The sequence below is a fragment of the Falco peregrinus genome, chromosome 9 (assembly GCF_023634155.1).
Source record: "Falco peregrinus isolate bFalPer1 chromosome 9, bFalPer1.pri, whole genome shotgun sequence".
Lineage (NCBI taxonomy): Eukaryota > Metazoa > Chordata > Aves > Falconiformes > Falconidae > Falco > Falco peregrinus.
The window spans coordinates 9,004,216-9,024,744 of NC_073729.1; the positions used below are offsets into that span (position 1 = coordinate 9,004,216).

General features: G+C 42.6%; 1 protein-coding gene across 9 annotated transcripts in view; it reads right to left on the reverse strand.

Annotated features, from left to right (window-relative positions):
* Positions 1-20,529, reverse strand: part of DENND2B (DENN domain containing 2B) — a 178,849-nt gene that overhangs the window by 55,963 nt on the left and 102,357 nt on the right. For 7 of the 9 annotated variants that reach the window (XM_027778347.2, XM_055813737.1, XM_027778348.2 and 4 more), the window contains 2 exons: positions 16,653-17,870; positions 12,602-12,738 (listed from right to left, as the gene is read on the reverse strand). In XM_027778347.2, coding sequence (XP_027634148.1) covers positions 12,602-12,738; positions 16,653-17,870 — 1,355 coding nt within the window. The remainder of the gene's footprint in view (positions 1-12,601; positions 12,739-16,652; positions 17,871-20,529) is intronic. The other 2 variants (XM_055813740.1, XM_055813741.1) reach the window with 1 other exon arrangement.

Below are 20,529 nucleotides of genomic sequence, written 5' to 3' on the forward strand. Positions count from 1 at the left end.
GCAGAAACTCGAAACACACAGGAAGTTCAAAGCTTTTGAACCAACTTGCTTTTGGTTTTATATCTAAAGATGACTTTAAAACTCATGGGATTAGTACAATATATATTGCAATACAAGCTATTAAATACAAGAAATTCAGGCTTTCCTGCCTACTGCATCAAATGAGGACAGAAAGATATAGCGTGGTTTATTGCTCACACTTTTACAAAAAAATATTCACCACTTTTACAGAGATGGGAGCTGAAGCATAGGTGTTTTCAGTGAGAGAAAGGCATCTATTAATACCCTGCTCATTTGACTATCCTTTTTTTATTCTAGACAGAATGTTACATTTCCTTACAACAACAGCAGTTTGTGCTTTCTACTTTATTGGTAAGCCTGGAAGTGTGAGACTGCTTGATTCATCAATTATAGCCATAAGAGCTTTTGCTTAGCAAGTTCACTTATTCACAATACAAGTAAAAATACAGTTTTGCTTCAGTAGCGCATCATAATAAGATTTCTAGTCAAATGTAAGCACAAGAGTGAATGTTTTAGCTTTATTTTAATTAGATGCCTGAATAACTGCTGCTCGTTAAGGATGTCTGAATTGGCAATCACAGCTGCTTATTCTACCCAGAGGGAATCTGATTCTAGAGGCAGCACTCTCATCACAGTCAATGGAAAGAACACCTTCAGGTGCATGAGTCCTTAGAAGAAAGTGCTTTTGATGAATGCAATGAACAGGATAAATCTTAAGCAACAAATATTCCTAAAAAAATTTAAAGCTACAAATGTCCTGGGAGGACTATGGAATTGATTGGTTCACTCTGTAGGAAGAAAAATAAATAGATATTGCACACTGATTCTGTTACTTGTAAACTCTAGAGCTCCAGATATGATAACCATAACAATAAATAGCCAACTTTGCAAAATGCAGTTACTTACTCAAAGCTAATTGGACTGTACTAGCATAATAAAATTTCTTGTAAGCCCAAGTCAAGTATAGGTCAAGCTTAGAATGGATTAACAGATTTCAAAATGCCCAGCTACATGAGACAGTGCTTAAACATATGCTTCCTTACGAAAACAAATGCTATTGCATTAGTCTGCACAGTATCCAAACTCCACAGAAGGAACAGGCCCATCAGTTGAAAAGAAACCTTTTTTAAAATGTAAAGCATTTATAACTTTTAGAGTAATTCTCTTTCCAAGACACAATGTAAAACAGCCTGAACCCAGTTAAACTCAACATTGCTAATGTTGACCTAAAATATTAAGTATAGAAACAGGCCTAGCGAAGTCTTGGATGAGAGAAGAGGGAGGAGCAAGGAACCATGAGCCGAGGCTGCTTTTCTGACTCATTTTCTACCAAAAGAAAGCTTGGGCCAAATTCCTCTTCAGTGTAAAGTGGAGGTCACTGGAGACACCACAGGGATTTTAACCCTTTCCCTAGAGCTGTGAGAGCTTCTTCAGATGACTGGTTTGCTGTTTAAGGCCCCCTATTTCCTTTATTTTTCTCATTTGCTTAAAAATCAAATTATTTCAGGGTCGTGGTAGGTTTTTTTCATTTTGAAATGATGCCTTGAGACCAAATATGCCTCACCTATTCTTTCTTTCTAAGGAATAACATTCCATACCAAATCTCTGATAATGAAATAGTCTGTTCAATCTGAAACCTGGTTTTGCTGATTTGCCATTTGAACCAAGTATTTAGTTTGCCCAGTGAACTAGAAGACATAATTTACTCATCTAGGTCTTCAGCAATTTTCAAACCTTAGACAACCAATATTTTTTAGTATATAGGTTCTTCCTGGTAGATGAGACACAGAAGACCAGATACACAAAAAGAGCATTAGGCAGCCCAGACAGTCTGGTTTCTGTACAAGTGACAGGAAACCCAAGATGTCAAGTAAACTGCCTTAGAGCAGCATTTAACCCCATCTGACTGCACAGTGACTCCCTGCCATGGCAGAAAGACATGGGAAGTAGTAGCCACCAGCAGGTGTGGGTCCCAGACCAGTGGGAGGCTCTGAGGAAGAGCTGCAGTGGTGGCCGCTACTGCTGCAGCACAAAAATGAGGAAAGTTCCCATAGCTGGGCTGGCTCAGAGGTCTGCAGCTTTGATCTCTGCGTTTCTCCTCAACACCATCACTCCTCTAGTCCCAAGACCCAGGCAGAGAATGTTCACAAGCTGCAGTGCTTTTGCATTCATTTGGATTTGCTGCAAAAGCAAAACACATTTAGAATGAAAGAGCAAGGAACATCCTTGTTCCTTCCATATGGATGTCTCTATTGGAAGCCAAAAGGAGAAGCATTACGCAGTATAGAGGCCAGGCTTGTCTTAATGAAGCTGATCCAACTGCCGCACAAGGCAACAGCAGACCAGCACTGACTTCAAAGGAAGCTGAATCAAATCTCCAGAATGCATACGGTCACATGGAATAGCAAGTCTTTGTTAACTACTGTCTCTAATCATCATCCCTGCCTCCAAATCTGTTCCCTTTATAAGCATTTTTTTCAAGTTTCCCACTCTCTTGAATTCTACGTACCGAACTGTTGAGTTAACACAGGGCATTTATCTACACGACATTTATCTTCTGAAGATCTCACATGCAATTTAATGATCGGTCCACAGGGGAAAGAGAAAAGAAAAAAAAGATAAAATAACCAGTGATCTTTAGAAAAATCCTGAGGAATGCAGTGCCTTCAGCTTAAGCATCGACGACTTTCCTCCAGCAGTTGCAATTCCTCACTCTGTGATGCTCTGCAAGTCAGCCCCACTGTGTCCCGAGGCAGCACACAATGTTCCTCTGCTCAGCCTCTCACACGTGGCAAATGGGAAGCAGACTCAGCAAGCCTGTCTCATGCTGAGAAAGGAGCGAAAATAAGGCTGAGGGGAAAAAAAAATGCAGGCAGACACTTCTCTATAAATGGCAGAAAGCAGGGAAACGCATCATTTCTTTCTAGATGGGAGGAATAATTATCAGAGGAATGAAGTGATTCACTGAGTGCTGATTATAACTCCTGCCTTTTGCACTGCCAGGAGGTGAGAAGAATCAAAGAGCAGGTAGACAATAAGGGAAAGGGCTCACCAACTTGTGTTAAGCTGGGTGCTGAATAAGGAGCCAATGCTCACAGAGGAGCTGCTGTCTCCAGACGGTGATGCTGAGTGCCCAAGCTACGAGCCTACTGCTTTGCCTGCTGGCTACATAGAAAGCCCAGGCCCGTGAGCTGTATGACTGAGACAGACAGTTAGCAACTCACAAATAAAACACCGTGTATCTCCCACACACTAGAGCATGTGCACAAAATATAGGGCAATTAATGTATTTTACATTCTAATGAACTGGGAGATGAAAGCTTCAGCTGTCATCTGAAGAGAGACTTGGGGAAAAGCAGCACATAACTCCAGAGGCAAGGAGTTGGAAATAGTGGCAATAAATGGGCAGAAAAAGAGGCCCAGATAGGCAGAATCAGGACTGAATAACAGACAAGGGGAAACACCCAAGTGAGCAGTCTGTAAGAACCGCTGATGCTTGTGGCACCTAACCCCTCAACTTTTTGTAGTGCTACTGTACCCACAGACACAAGGTGCAACACCTACTCCTTCCCACACGTAATCCCCCTGACGGCACCTACACATCCTTGAACTACCTTTTTTACCCTCTGCCCATGACCTCTGTTGTAGATATAGCCCAATTCATCCAGCACACGTACATTTGGTGCACACAAGCCCTTGCAAAAATTAAGATAAAATACAACTGGGCAAGGAAGAAGCAAGCAGAGGAGGGTTGCTGGGGAATTCTGCTTTTGCTGCGATCAAAGAGGAAGCAATGGGAATGAACCTCTGAGTGCAAGCACCGCATGAGGGAACAGCACGGGATTCATGGGCTGTGCAGACTTACAGCTCCCCAGCATCTCTGGGCACTTAAGTCCAAAGAACTAGTCCGTGGTGAGAATCCAGGTGTGTTCATTGCAATGTGTATGCATTATTTATTTTATTACTAAAATTACACAAACGGAGATTCATACTGCCAGCGCTGGAGGAAAGCTCAACCACTGGGGTGTGTATGAGCATGTTCAGATCAAATGGATGAAACCCACAAAATCTCCACACTCTCATCAAGTATCTGAGCTTAGATCTATAGTACGTAGATGATCTCTCTCAACATCGGAGAAGCTGCAACTGTGCATCTCAGCTGAGGAATTTACCCCAGGTATCTGTAGACAGAGGAATATCTTCAATATAAATTTACAGCTAAGACACATTACAGCTGCTTTGAAAAGCTATTGCTGAGCAGTACTAAGTTACAGACCATTACCTGTTTATAATCTTACCACCTTCCAGCTCAGTACCATGTCCTCAGAAAAGTAGCAGAGCATCTGCAGCACGCAGAATTACAAGTCTAAAATAGGATTGGCCTTCTGAGCTCTGGTCCGTGGAGTCTGTCAGCGACAGCCTATGCTTTCTGAACTTCTCCAGTTTTGCTTTGACTTGCCACAAGCAGAAGAAACACTGCAGATACTTTCAGCTCCCTGCTATCTCTTCAGGGACTGCAAGAGCTTAGAGTTGTAAGCATAACGAAACGTTAGATAGAGAAGAATTAGCATGGCTGATAAATGAGTAAGAAACCTGACCCCCCAAAATAATCCATTTAACACTCAATCAAAAATCATGTGCATGAAAACATCTGATGACCAACTGTTAGCAAAGTACAGCATCACCATGCGTAAACTGCTTGCAATTCACAAAGATTTAACCCTGCTGACTTCAACACAGTTTCTGTATTTAAACTAGGATTTGGGAGAGCAGCCTCATGGTCATTTTACTCCCTGTTTTACTAACCTGCAGCATTGACTAGAGAACCAAGCGATCAAGCTGACAAAGACTGTCAAAAGAAGCTGTAGCAGATGGTATAGCAGTGAGACAGACTACACAGAGAAGAATGGAGATCTTAATAAAGCATGAAATGATTATTAAAAAATAACTGAAATCCGTGTATCCCAGTGTAGCAACAAAGCAGCAGGCTGATTGTCAATAGGATCAGACAGCTGGAGTATTTGGCCTTTCTTTGACAGGCCCATATGGATACTGTTTGATTTCATGTGCTCTGGCTGCCATTACCCTACAGTGTCTATTATTAAATTTGCCACTATTACACTTTGCAAAAACTCATATGCTTTTTAGACTGAGAGGCAGACTGGGGGTGTGGAAAAAGGCAGGAACATACGTTTCCCTGAACATTGCCTGCACCATCATTTTGTATTAATCCTAGCTCTTGACTTTGACTAACAACTATCCAGAGATCTCCTGGTAAGGGTCTGACTGAAAACCCAAAATGTGCTCAAAGAAGCAAGCAGCACAGCACTTCTGGCAGGAGTGCAATGTCTCTAAGTTTGCTTCAGCTTCATAGCAGCTCAGCAATTCCAGTTTCCCCCAGATTTGTACAACTGTTTTGCTGTGAGGTGATAATATGACAGACAATAATGCAATACGAAAGCATGACAGGCAATAATGTGGCATGTGATGATGGGATTTTACTGGAAAGATCAGCTCGCTGTCTTTCTAACCTTTTTCCACATTTACTGGAAGAACTTTGCAAATGTTCTAATTTGAAAGCAATGTCAAGCTGGAACATCTTCCAACTGGACCTCAGTCATCATTTCTGCAGCTCTTGGCACACACAGCGAAGGATTCAGTAACACAGCTAAATCATCCCATTTGTTACACGACATGCACTATGTCCAATTTACATCAGAATTCAAAACAACTAATTGGTTTAGGAGAGGCAAAGTGCCTTATCAGGAGGGACAAAGGGAGTGACATCCTGTTCTGGACTCCACAGGGACGGTTAAGCCGCCAACATTCTCTTCACACTCAGGTTCTTGCTTGTAGGTCCACACCTGCCTAATTTAACTGCTCAGGCACCCACCTGGGTTAGGCTGCCCTGACACTCCTCATAATAATGCTGCTTTGAGACATATTGCTCCATCTCCTCTCTCATGAGTTCTGACATAATGGGAAATGGCTCAGAGATTCATCTGTTCTCACCTCTCTGCAGAAGACCGCCACAACAGCCTGGCCTTCACTAATTTCAAGGAGAGATGGCTACACCAAAAGAAGGACATTTTGCTTCCTGAGTGATTTCTCAAACCTGTATGCGAGACTTGTGTGGATATGATTTCACTCCAAAAAAAATTTCTAAGCCTGGTCTGACAGGTTTGGGGCTTTATAATAGTTAATTTTTCACTCTCTTGACTGTGAAGAAGGCCCACGCAAACCCAGTCCTGTTATAGTGCAGAAGTAAACAAGATGATTCTTCCCAAACTGAAGTGATACTCCAATTGGCAGAGGAAAACAGCTAAACAATTGTGTGTAACTACACGGTTTCACTTTTCAGTCTCCTTCTGTGTCAACTGTAACAAGGTTCAATTATATACTCCTCCAGAAGTACAGTAATCAAGTTGCTATCATCAGTCTAACTCCTCATAAGGTGCAAAAAATATTTTTCAAGAAAAGTATCCAGCTATTGAAAGGGCTCAAAGTTTCCTAAACATGACATGGAACAGATCCAGAGAGCAGAAGGGTGCATAAGAAACCCTCCCCAGGAGGGGCAGCTGCTCCTGGGACCATGGACTGCAGGACACTCCCAACAGGAGCCCACCAGCAAGATCCCATTCAGAAATTCATCCTGGTTTTAGAGATCCCACAGCAATGTTTCTGGCGCATTGCTTTACTTTCTAGACTGCTTCAGCTCTAGCTGTCAAAGCGGTCACAGTAGCTGTCAGCAGCTGCTGTCACTTCAACTGTCTCAGTTCTGCCCTTTCTCTGCTTTTCTTGATTCCCCCCCCCCCCCCTCCAGACAGATTTCCCACACAATTTAACTTTCACTAACTTTTATTTAAAGCCAATCTGAAATGATCTGACTGCTGACTGAGAGCTTCACAGATTCCAGAAAAGCATCCTGACTGGCTTTATCATTTACTTCTCAACATACATAAATACAACCTGAGATGGGCCTGAACCCATGCTCTGCCTGCCTCTGCACATTTATTCCTGAGCTCAGAAGAAGTCCGTATGCCAATCAAGAATGTGTGACTGACTCTAGACTCCTCAATGGACCACAGAGAAACAATTTTAAAATGAAAATATTTCCATTTTTAACTTTGCATAATAACTGTGGCATTGCCCGGAAGAAAGATTTTTTCCCACAGGAAATTGTGCCAGTTGCCTGAACCATACACTTTTCACCATTCCTCTCTTGCCCAGGTTATCTGTCCCTCTAACAGCTAATCCATCTGCCCAGGTTCACATTCCACCGGCTGGAGTCTCCTGGAGGAGACCATCTCCTCAGCCTGCGGGTATTTGATGGACTGTCTTCCACAGGATATCCTAAGACGTCAGTTGAAAAAATATGTGCATTTAGTGAAGAAAGAAACCCCATGCTGCTGACTCTATCAGCCAGAAGGCTAAAGGAGAGATGCATGGCCTAGTGATCTACACAGCACTGGGACCTACCACCAAGCAGCTCTAACAAGTTTTGGCATTGACAGCCATCGTGCCTTCAGCACACCACCTAACTTCTGGCGCAGACCAGGCCTGGCTATACGGAGCTGGCAGGTGCGGTGTCCCCAGACTTTCTGTTCCTAGGGATCCTGCTGCCAGTGAAACACCAACACTTCCTCAGGGCAGTAGCCAACACTTCCGTTCCTCCTCACAGGAATTTGACGGAAAGGAATAAACTAAAAGATCTACCTGAGCCCTGGGGTGATTCCAGCAGACCTAGGCACTGGGAAAAGGCCTAGCAGGAAGCCTGCCAACCCAAACAGGGAAGGGCTAATACCACCCCACACTGCCAGGCACACAACAATGCATGTGGCCAAGCCAGGCAGCACGGGCCTGTCTGCTGCAACCCAGCACGGTGAGCACTCAAAAGAGCCCAGGCTGCAAAGTCAAGCAAGTCTTGTCCCAAAGAAAAGTACAGCCTGATCCCAGTTGGGGACTCTGAAAGAGGTTAATTCATTAGTGTTGTCTTTCATAACAGCTAATAGATTTCCAAGAGTGTTTTGGACCATTGCAATTTAGTAAGCAGGCACCAATCTTGCATGTGAGCCAGTCAGACAGAATGGGAACCTTACTAGGGCAAGACCTCTGTGCAGTAACATAGTGGCTGAAACAAACCCATTCTTACACAAACTGCTCTTCTTACTGCACGAGTAAGACTACGCCCATTAGAAGATGAATACTCAAATATTCATACACCTGGGCTATGTGCTGAATAGTCCACCTATGAGTTCAGAAACAGAAGTTAGGCAAGAAACTCTGTTAGTCACAGATCATCAGGGAGGAAAAGCACTTAAATCACTTTCTTCTTGGGGGAAAAATAAGTTTTACATGAGTGCCAGGCAGCTATAAGAACAAATGGGTCTTGTTCAGACAGGACAAATGGAGTTGTGCAATATCAAGTTAAACATTCTCAATCTACAAAGCAACATGCACAGCCCAGCTGAGCAATGGGTCTCTTACACATCTATGCAGGGTCCTCTTAGAGGTAATCACCTCTTCTGCTGTGTCCAGCACTGAGGAGTTACAGAGTAAGACGACTTGCTTCGTCAAAGATTTCTTCCACTACATTTTATTTCTAAATTGAGTGCAATTTCTTTTACAAACTATAATTTACTTGGTTTTACTAGATTTTCTCAAGTTAAACTTAATATTCTTAACCTTGCCTTCATTTTACTCATGCAACTTTTTTGTGGTGATGATAACAAGCGTAGATGTCAGGTCAAAAATGCCTCAGAGACACCAGACCTTAAATAACAATATTCAGATATCTCAACTGCATTTAGGGGAACAGACTGGAAAACTGAAACCGTATAGTACATATGACAGGAAATACTGCTGTCCACAAACACAGCAGAAGCAACTGTTTCAGACATTTCTTAATACTATGATAGTTTCTTGAATTCACACAGAGCCAAGCATGGTTTCCCCAACTGGATTTATAAAGCCACATCAATTTTGGTCTGATTAAAGACTCATTCAAAACCACAAGAAGCAAAACAATGTTAAGTTTACTATGACTGCCACATTCCTATGAGTGCTAATACAGAAGATGAATGAAGTCCACATGGTTCCTTGCACATGGAATACAGCTTTGATTAATATTAGGAATGTGCACCCATTTATACAACTGCTTCTTGATTAACGTAGAATGGATCACTACGTTCCAATCCAATACCTGTCTGGAACTTAACATGCAGATATTTCATATATTAAAGTTTACAAAAACATCACAAAATTAAACAAAGTATCTTGTTCATGATGTCATAGGATTTCAAAGCACAAACATTTTTAATGTACCTTAAAACCTTTTTTAAAAAATTATTTTTAAACTCAGTTCTTGAGGTAACATAAACTAGCTATAGCCGTTCATCACTGCCCTGATTATTAAAGCAGGAAACAGCATAAGGGCACCAGAAGACAGACAAAGGTTTAGTATGCGTATGCATCACATGAGGAGGTCATGTAGTAACCTAAAAAACAATGACTATTTTGATCATTGCACTATTCTGAGTGAGAGCACTCAGTACCCCACCCAGGATCTTGTAGATATCTAACATTAAGGTCTTTAGAAGATAACCTCTAATAGATAATTCACAACTTATCCACAGCTCTCCTCTGCTTTCCAGTGCAGGAGAGACATCTTCTTGAGGGTCACCAGGCTGGGTTACGCAGTGACAGGCAGGAGAGCTGGGCATCTGTCCCAGGGACCTCAGCAAACTGAAGGAATGGCTCAACAGGAACTTTGGGAAGTTTAGGAAAGACAGATACAGTCCCACATGCGGGTCAGAATAACCCCGCGATAGTACACGCTGGGGCAAGGAAAGCCAGCCACACCTTGGCTTGCGTTAAGAAGTGTGGCCAGCAGGTCATGGGAAGTGATAATTCCCCTCTATTTGGCCCTTGTAAGGCTGCATCTAGAGTATTCACAGTACCAGACAGATGTCAACAGACTGAACATAGTCTAGAGCAAGGCTATTAAGATGGTTGGGGGCTGGAGCATGTGGCAAATGAGAAAAGGCTGAGAGAACTGGGACTGTTCAGCCTGGAGAAGTCTGGGAGAGAACCCAACTGCTGACCTCCACTACCTAGAAGGGGTTATGGAAAAGGTGAAACCAGACATTTCTTGGAGGTGCAAGGATGAAAGACTATGGTCACAAATAGCAACAAGGAGAATTCTGACTGGACAGAAAGACAAATTTCTTTACAGTGATATCAAGAAAAAATTCTTCACAGTGGAGTTTAAGCAGTGGAGCAGACTGCACAGACGAACAGTAGAACCATCCTCCAAAGATATTTTGCACGCTCAACCAGATGTATCCCTGAGCAACCTGATCTAACTTTGAAATAGCCATGCTTTAAGCAGAGGTTGGACCAGCTGACTCCAGAGTCCCTTCCAACCTGAATTTTTTTGTTATGATTCTGTCTCACAGTAGAGTGTTTAAAGCATTGCTCAAGATTCACAGCTTTTATTCTTTCTTCAGTTTTAACACATACTTGCATAAAAAGTTTTTATTCTACCACAGGGGATGACATACTGTAATTTTATTACTACAGAGACAATGTTTTAGCTACCTACAATCTTTTAGGAAGGCAGGAGATTCAACCAGGTATAGACAAAAAACTCACCACCACCTCTAGGGCAACTGTTTGCAAAGAAAACCCAGAGCAGCAGTGACATAGTCCACAGCTTTAAAGCAGTTTTATATCTATAAAATAAATTCACTCTTATAGACACCTGGTTTGTATGAGGACAAAAGTTCTACTTGGATACTGGGGTCTGGCACTACTGGTGTAAATTATGCAGATGTGATACACAAAATTGTGATCGTTTCTTTAAAGCCAGAGATCAAACTCCCTTATCTTGTCTTTAATCATGGTTGACACTTTTTAAGAATTATACTGATTTGGTATTCCCCCTGCACTGCCTGTATTGAATGAAGTACTTTGGAAAAAGGTCGTTAAAAAGCAGTACAAAACAATGAAGTTCTGTGTTTGTCCACAGATCTGGAATTTTGCATTCTCTGCCCTGCCAAAATGCCCAAATTATAATCTGCAGGGAGCTATTTTATAGTTCCCATGCATCGGAAGAGCCCGTTACAATTTTGTTCTACTGAACCCAAGATTTCTTCTCATTTGAAGAAAGCTTCTTACCAGTCCTTCCCATTTTATTTTGACATTTAACAAACCAAAGCAAAGAAAAGAAGCATTTTCACCTAACAACTGGCAGCACGTTAACAGGTCATGAGCAAAGCGAACACTGCAATTAATGCACAGTACATTCTCAAGTGTGAACTACACAGTGGTCTGACTGTTCATGAAAAAGGCTGATGAGCATATAAAGATGCTCTCTCCAGAAAAAAAGCTTTTTATTATCTACAAAAACTCTCATTGTTATAAACAGACATTGAACAGCAGCATTTTTGTGTGTTATGAAAACATTGTTTGGAATGGCATAGAGGGAGAGTACAGCTGAAAACGGAAAGAGTAAATTCCCATTTTCACTGAGGCTGACAAGCCAGAAACAGAATTCGAGGATAAGGACAAAGAGCCCCAAGCTGCAATTTGTGGCCACTGTTCCTTGCTGTATCAAGTGATATGACCAAAAAGAGTTTTGTTCTATCATCTTTATTTGTCCTTCAAACATATGTAAGCAGTATTATTAGAGTGCCTCTAGTCCTCCCTTTTACCAGACTAAACAAGCCCAGCTTGTCAGTGTCTCTTCAGAGGACATGTGCTCTAGGGCCTCTGACTATCTTGGTATCCCTCCAGTTTTCAGCAGATAAAGATTCATTGTCCAAAGTAAAATGAAGTGCCCTTTGTATCTGTTGTAACATTTCAACACTGAAAGAGTTAAAAACAATGGAGATACTCATCACTTGTGTGGAAAACTGTGCTCTGAAGGGCTGCTCAATTTTTGTTAATGATAACAATATTTTTGATGGTAAAAGAATGTATGCATAGGCCATACATTTCCTTCTAAGACCAAAAGAAACATGTTTTTCTTGTGAAGCTTAATCAAAACAGTATTTTTTTTGTGCATTCCTGATGACTGTATAGCTAAAGGAAATTAATTTTTATTTAAACAACAACTAGGACTTAGGGGAGACCAGAAATGGTGCTACAAACAACTGCTTTGGGGCAGTCCACGCAAGAGTCCTGAAAAGCTCAGGCTGACCCTGCAAGGCCTGCCAGGTTAATCTTGCTATTGGATAGTTCTGTAAACACTGCCTTAAGTTCAGTTCTGTACATTTTTACACCACTCAAGGCTTCAAGCCAAGGCCCTGATAAAAAGAACTATTTGGTTCTTGAAAAACATGGCAAAAAGCTGACCAAACAGTCTATTTACAATACCACCCAATGGAGTCTGAAGGAATCAAGACCTCCTGCATGCTGACTGACAGTTATGTTTGCATTGATGCATCAAACCCATTTACCCTCCATTTAATCTCTCTTTACCGACAGCACTTGCACAGGGCATGTGTTCAACAGCACAAGATCTGCCCGCAACGCTCAACATCCTGTTGTCAGCCCATGTACTGAAACAGGTTCTTACCTACAATGTCTTCATAGGCATTTTCTTCTAAAGTGCTCTTCGATCCAAATTTATGCTGGCTCTCAGTCCCATTTTCAGTTGGGGAGGGAGGGTACAGGGATTGCAGACTTGACGCATCCTCAAACTCAAAGGATTTTCTAAAGTTTAAAACAATAAGTAATTAGTAACTACAATGCAAAATGACTCAAACATTTAGCTGAGCATTTGTCTGCTAAGAAAGATATATAAAATCACCACCACCAACAACAAAATCACACATCATGCTTTAAGGACTAACTTCTGGAGGACTTCAAATCCTGTGCTCACAGCAGTCTTTAGTATAGCAATCTGTGACATTTTTATGAGGTTGGAAGTATCGTTATCCCCATTATGCAGACAGGGAGAAAATACCAAGAAAGTATGTGATATTTTTCAAAGGTTGCAGAGTAAGCTAGCAGCACAGTTCTCAGACTAGAAATTGCTTTGCTCTTGGAGGGGGCCCCAAAACATGTGGCCCTCTCTTCTCAAGAAAGACATTTCTCTGGAAGGCATTCCTCCACTGGTTGCTCTGGGAGATATAGCCCTTACTTTGAAAACACTCATGTGTCTTGAACCTTCAGCTATGTTCCTGCATAAAGGTCAGTGTACAAATGCCAAAGGCAGACTCACGTGGAAGTCACCCATTTCCCTCGCACACTCTGTGTCAAGCACTGGCAGCCAAGGACAAAGCACGGAGGAAATTAAGGCTCTCTGGGGTGGATGAGCAACCCAGGCTGATGGCTGGGGGCCTGAAAGTTTGGGGGTTTTGGCAAGAAGGTGAGGGGCAGCTGGGTCAGATGAACCCATACAACTTGTCTCCCACCTGGGTACTCAAAGGAGGGGCAATTCACCACCCCTCACCCACACCTGCCTTGGTGCTGCTGAGCAGGTCTAGGGGAAGAGGAGCCCAAGCCCTCCGCATTCTCCGGTTTGTCCAGCACTAGTTCTCTGAGGCAGTATTTACACTGAAGCTGGGAGTTATCTAGTTTGCATTGCCAGCTGTACAGGGGCTAGCATTCGTTTGACTGATTTAGTGCTGAGGGTTAAATGGTATGAAAAACAGGCTCCGGTCAAAGCATAAACCCCAAGGTGCTGTAAGGCTTGCAGAGACTGTGCTAATGGCCATACTTCACTCATTGATACCCAAATTAAATGAACCATAAATCATCTTGCTATCAACCCCCTTTCCACTTCTCTCTTCTCCCTAGCTGGAGTGAAAAATACGTTGACCACATAACCATATGGCAGTGGCATAGTCTCAAGAGACATACTTCAGCCTGTGATTTGGCTCAAGAGCATCGCTACAGGCAACACAGTGACTATTGCACAGACACTGCATTTGACAAGAGTATTTCCTATTTGTCTGCTGGAGCAGACTCATGGGTCGGGGCAGGCTTAGAAGCCTACTTTCTCTCCCTTCCCAGATCTTAAGAATATCCAGGTCTGTGTTATGCCATCAGGATCATGGCAGAAACAAGCTGTGCAGTTCAGATCCAGACATCTGCTCCTCCACACCTACTCACAGTTATAAGACACTTAGGCACTAAAGACATACCTGTGTTTGAAATGAGACTTCCTAAAGTAGTTAAATATTTGACTCTTAATAGATTTCAAGGCAACATTATGATGCAGTGACACTGCATAGGACCACTGGAATGGTTTTGTGGACTGGCACTCAGCTGTTGTCCACGTGTCCCAGGCCTATCCTATGACACCCCTTTCCCATGCTGTGTCTGTGCCAGAGGATCTCCAACTGCTAGAGAACATCCAGCTTGCATCAATCTGAAACGTAAAAGCTACTGTAGGCACCACGTCCTCTGGATACAGACTGGCTCTATGCTAGCAGGCAAATATGGGAGACTTCCTCCATTTTACTATAATGTTGAATTAGCCACCACAAAGAAAACCAGTGTTTTCAACCAAAATATTAGAAGAATAAATATTCACAGTCCATTCTCATGACATTCCAATGACTGCAAACCACACATATGCTCAATCTGAAACGCGCAGCTACGAGACGTAGACATAATGATTTAAATCTGTTCTCAAAAAGAGGACAGTTTAGAGACTAAGATTTCAAAAACTAATATTATTCTTAGATGACTTGCATGGTCTCAAGCCCTTTGTAAATACTGGAATTCTGCTTACTGTAAGTAAAGGATGGACAGTAGCAAAGACAATGAAGTTAAGATTTTACAAAGGATTTCCACCCAGCCTTGAAGTCAGCTGGCAAACCTGTGATTTTGGGAGGTTGATTTAAACCTACTCAGATCATCACAGGTAAGTCCAGAGAAATCACTGAACCACAGTAGGGTAAGGCTGTTACAAACAAATGGAAACCTACCCTGTACAATGTCAAACTGATTTGCAAGAATCATGAGGTACACATGATAACACTGTAAATCCTACAACTTATACTCCGCTAATCACTATTTAAATTGATAAATATTCCTTTTGCTTTGGGCTCATACCTACTAGCCCCACCCAGGACTGCAGCTCCATTGCTGAACCATGCTATGACAGGAGACTGAACCTGTAGAACAGCAGGTGCAAGCATGAAGCGTACCTCTTCTTGAAAGAAGTTTCAAAACTTCATCTCACAAATTCATCTTAACAAAATACTGTGGTGTCTCAAACTCAGTGTGCATGTGTACTTGGAGATTGACTTGGATCATTCAGCCATCTGTCACACGGTGATTCCGTGCAAGAATTATCTCCTGTTATGCATTCCTCTCCACCACCCACCACACAGTCCATTTTACCACTTGCCCCTTCATTTTCCAATAAAGGCTATCATTTATAGCAGAACATTTAAAATCTATCATTTATCTTCTGTATGTTGGAAATGTTGTGCTGAACAAAATGAGGTCAGCTTTATTTCACAAATTCTTGTTAAAAATTAGATTTACTTCCTCTGGGATTATTGCCAGAACTCAAAGATAAGTACTGCTAATCAGAGCTTGGCTTTCCACATTCCCCCCTCCGCCTTGCTCAGAGAAACAACAAACATCAGCAGTGCTGTTTGATCCATTTCAGAAGCAGGTGTCTGTTGAAAGTAAAGAGCAGAATCTGAAGGCTCCTCTTCTCCTTCTCCTGCCCCGGCACGCTTCAGGTCAGGTTGTGCTGACATAAACTTTTAATTAATTGAGCCAACATCAAGCGCCAGGTACTGAATTGATAGCATGCATCTGAGATGCTGTTTAGCATTTACTTGCAGAAGCATTTACTTACTAAATAGGAAGAGTGTGTGTGGGTATTGTACACATGCACAGATAGGTGAACTTGTTAAAAATGCCATACTTTGAATGCTTACCAACAACTATGCCTACAAGTTTCTAAGTAGTGAGCAGAATGAGTTTTAGCATTTCCAAAACTCAAGAGGAATCATGTAATTAAAACAAGCCAAGCTCCACAGACTGCTGGGGAAACAACCATACACTCCGGTCATCAGTAACTCGGGAAGGACAAGGCCCTTCTGTGCTAAAACATAGTTTTCTCAGCGTTAATCCTCTACAGCTACTGATAGTAACTTAGGTCAACATGTCTAAGCACTAAATTAAATAAAATCACCAACATTGCATACAACTAATGCAAACTGCTGTAGTAACAAGCTTTGGCAACACAAACCCTCTCTGCAGGTATGTGTTACAGTGAACAGGGAGACAGGAGTACAACGGATCAGCTACAGTCCTGCTACAAGAGGACAATGAAATTGTACTCCATTAAAAATCACAAGTAAGGGCATTTCTGCCAAAATGAAATAGGTAACCTTTAGCACACATGACCCTAGAGCCTTTTTCAGGAATCAGAGAACGCAGGTTGGAGCACTCCAAAGCTGTAGCCATGTAAAGGTACTGTACCAGTGCATCCCATCAGCACAGACCAGCAGAAAAAATACTTGTCTTGCACAAAATTCTTAGCATTTCTCAGGTCAAAAGCATTGCATTAGAAGAATTCAAAATACTGTTACTAAAAAAATACAGCACATTTATTTAATTGAAGATCAAGCAGAAAACATTTCCTTGAATTTTACCTATTCTGGGATTTTCTGTGAAAGCGTGACTCTTTCTTCTGCCTTCTGGTCACGGGGGGTGCTGGGGTGGATGGGAGGGGAGGAGGAGCAGCAGCTGTAGGAGATGGAGGTAGGCCGTTGCTAGGTTTACTTTTGTGGTTTTTGTCCGCTTCATATTCAAAGGTGCGTTTGGGCTTGGGGACAGGATTCACCGCACTGTTAGCTGGGCTTTCAAGGAGCAGCTTAGGGCCAGCTGAGTTTGCAGTAACCCCCTGTTTTGTCTTACTGCTTTTCTCAGCCTCAGTAGGTGTTTCTGGTTCGCTCCCCAAAATAACACTCCCTCCTTTGCTATCACTCAGGGTTTCACTCAGTCCCTCCACAGTACTCAGAGTCAGAGACTTTTTCCTCCCTTTGTCAACACTGTAACAGCTACTCGGTAACTGGGGGAGGCCTCTGCCAGGCTGCTCTTTCAGCGCCTGCTCGATCTTCTGTATCCTGTTGAGCACGGCAGAGGACTCTTTCCTCACATGGCCCTTGAGGAAAGCAGCAGAAGGAGGATCACTCCTGCCTGGTCTCTTTTCGAACCGATGGCAGGAATCCCTGTCTAGCAGTTCCTCCTCCTCCGTTTCTGGGTAAGAGCACTCAGAAAATGTTCGGCTCATTCTTCTGAGCCCTTTGAAATCAAATGTCTTCTCGCTGCAGGGAGAGGTCAGCACGCTGGGGCAGCTGTCACTGCCCGACCTCTCCCCAGCATCCCTCTTGTCCACACACGTGCTCACCCTGGGGGACAGCTCCCGGCGGCACTCCCATTCTGTGATCTTCTGCCTGATGTCCAGCGCCTGGGAGCGGACACTCGCCCGGCTGAGGGAGAGGTTCCTCAGGTTGGTAGCAGTGCCCAAGGACAGAGTGCTCCGGGTGAGCAGATGGCTCCCTATTGCTTCCCCATCTTGAGCCTCCTTTGGACTCTCCTTTTGGTCCTCAGTCTTGAAGACAGACAGCCTTTTATCCAAAGCACCCACACTGATGGCTTTGAGAGGGTGGCTCAGGGAGTCAGTGTCTGATGGACTTGTGGAGGTGCTTCTCAACGTAGATGTGCGGCTGCTCCAGTCCTTGAGGCGCAATCTGGAGTTGGAGACTTTGGTGAGCCGAGTAGAGCGGCAAGAGTCTTCACTATCGCTGAGGGGGTAGGCTGGACTTCTTCGCGGGGACAAAAGAGGCGGTGGAGAGACTGACTGACACCTAGAAGCAGAAAGAAATAAAAAATCAAGTCCTTGGGGAAACTAAAGTTATTTGCCAATCTTCTTCTGGCTGCAGGTAAAGCAGAGGATGTCTGTACACTACAAAACTACCCAAAGCATCACTAAGAGGACCAGATACCGTTCAGCCAGAGAGTAAGGGGCATGGAGGTGGCAGTAATTAACCGGTGTCAGTGAAGAGCTGATGAGCAGGGCATTCAGCACATCCAAAGTCAATTTTTTCACCTGTTTGACCCCCAGTTTTTCCAAGTTTCCTGAGTTTAAAGACTGCTGAGATTCTCATAGCAAACCATTGCCTTGCATGCATCTACCACCGCCAGCAGAAGAGCTCCCTGGCCTCCCCAGAACAAGGAATCATTCTGCAGGAAAAGGGGACTGTCAGGGAGAAGATTCCCACTCCAATAAAAATGGGAAAGATTGACCAACAAGAAGCACAGTTTACTCACTGGTCGCAGTGAGCAAACCGATTTAAGAAGATGGTAGTTTTTAACTCATAACATCTGAAGCAAAGTTACACTGTGGTCAGCCACTGCTGTCTTCTAGCCACAGCACTTCAAATTCCCAATGTATACAGTAAACTAAATAAAACAGCAAAATAAAAACCTGTTTTGTCTTTGGTCTGTTTTTGTGATCAACAGATTAAATTCTCCTTATCAAACAGAAGTAATTTCTTACTGAAAGAATATTACAGATTGAAACAACATATTAATCTGCCCACAGTATGTGTTGAAGAATATAAACTATACCGAAAGGTCTCAGTGTTACCCTAGAAAAAATCTTCAGAACAAATTTTTGCCATGGTTTACAAAATCAGCTATTGTTACTGGGGTTTTGTACATTGTCTTTTTGTTCTTAAAAGTCTTTGCAACAAAAGGAAATTAAACAACACGTTAATCAGCTGGCTCAACAATGAGCCAGCAATCAGAAAATTAAGCGAAAACCATTGCAAAAAAGGGGGATTACTGCACTGCCACAATACATACGTAGAAACCATAGCAGAAATAATCGTTAACGTTTTGCCCTAGCAACCCTTCTGTTCCAAACAGTATGGAAAGAGGAAAGACCTAAAAGTCATGCCTTGCATATGCAGTTAAGTTCCTGTTCTGTGAAGACTGTGGACAAGTTGGTTTTTTATAAACTGCCCCATACACACAAAATCCAAGTGACCAAAAGAAATTGTGGGAGAAAATCTCTCTGCTATAGAAAAAGGGAGAAAAGATTCGGAAGATCCTTGCTGCTATACGGTTTTCTCCCCAACAGCTGGCCAATACCTACAGGCAGAGGTGCCAAGCTCTACGCACCAATTAAAAAATCCAGAGCACTGGGGATATTTCCAAAAAATTTACTTTGACATAGGAGATATTTTCTTCTCCTCCGAACACACCCCCAAACCAAATTACTAGATGTCATCCCAATTTCCTACAGTGGATACTTCGCAAGCGAAGTTTGGAAGTATCACAAAAGAGGTAAGTTCCATTCAGAAAAGGACAATGATCAAGTTATCATAAAAGGGAACTTATCTCTTTTTCAGAGTCCTGTAATAATCAAGCCTTTTCGGCACAGAAGTTGCACTGCTTAGTGACTTCTGTTTCTTCATTGTTTTGAAAAATAAACGTGCCTATAGGAAACAAGAGGTCTCATGCCAAAGACAACAGCAAATACTCCACCAACAATTGCTTAAAGCTTCCTCATTTCAGGACAGAAAGGATACATATCAGAACACACTCTTCATCCTAGAAGTTAAATTGCCTGCTATTCTATATAGCTGCATACAGGTGTCTTAAGAGAGATCAGAAAATCAAAAACAGGTGACAGACGGAGTGGTTTTGGCTAATTGTTGCAGCATAACATTTGTAGTGGCTTATCTTGGCCTACATACCTTCATAGTGCCCAAAGATGCAACCTAACTCAGCCTCCTCAGGCTTGCTGGGGTGCCCTGATTCTCCATTATTTGTCTGTCTCATCTCAATCTCTTCAGTTTAATGTCACAAAGTCAAAATTTTATATTATTCTTAACACTCCCCTTTAGCTTAGACTTGAGATTGTGTTATCCTAATCCCTTGTATGTTGTGCAGGCTTGCCCCAGCGCTGCACTGACATTTCTCTCACCGAAACAGGTATGACCCGATAGAAATGTGTGCATGTTGCACAAAGACTACAGCCTCCGCTGCAACCTTTGAAGCGGCACATCGGCTAAATCCATTGCCAGGATTCAGCTGGGGGGTAGGGGCAGACCCTGCAAAGAGGCCACACGGAATGCTTTAGCATGTTAAAACTTAATGATTAGATTCTAACTGATAACCTATATTGACAAAAGCAAGAATAAAACACAAAACGACTAGAGTAAAGGTAATAATGGGACAGCAGAGGTGAAGGACACGCTGACAATTCTCTCTCTGCCTTTGGCTCGCTACATAGAAAATACTATAGGCATAGTCCTTCATCTCCTTACACTTTAAGAAACATCTTTTCAGTTCTTTTCACTGCCTGGAAAAGGCTTGTTGACTCATCAGGGGAGGAGGAAAAGGGGGAAGGCATGATTTGCATAACCTGCAGAAGTTTCAAAACATTTCTTCTTAGAGATATGAGCCATTCTTTTAAATCCCAGGTCCCCAGTGAGGTTAGTGCACTTAAAGTTCCAT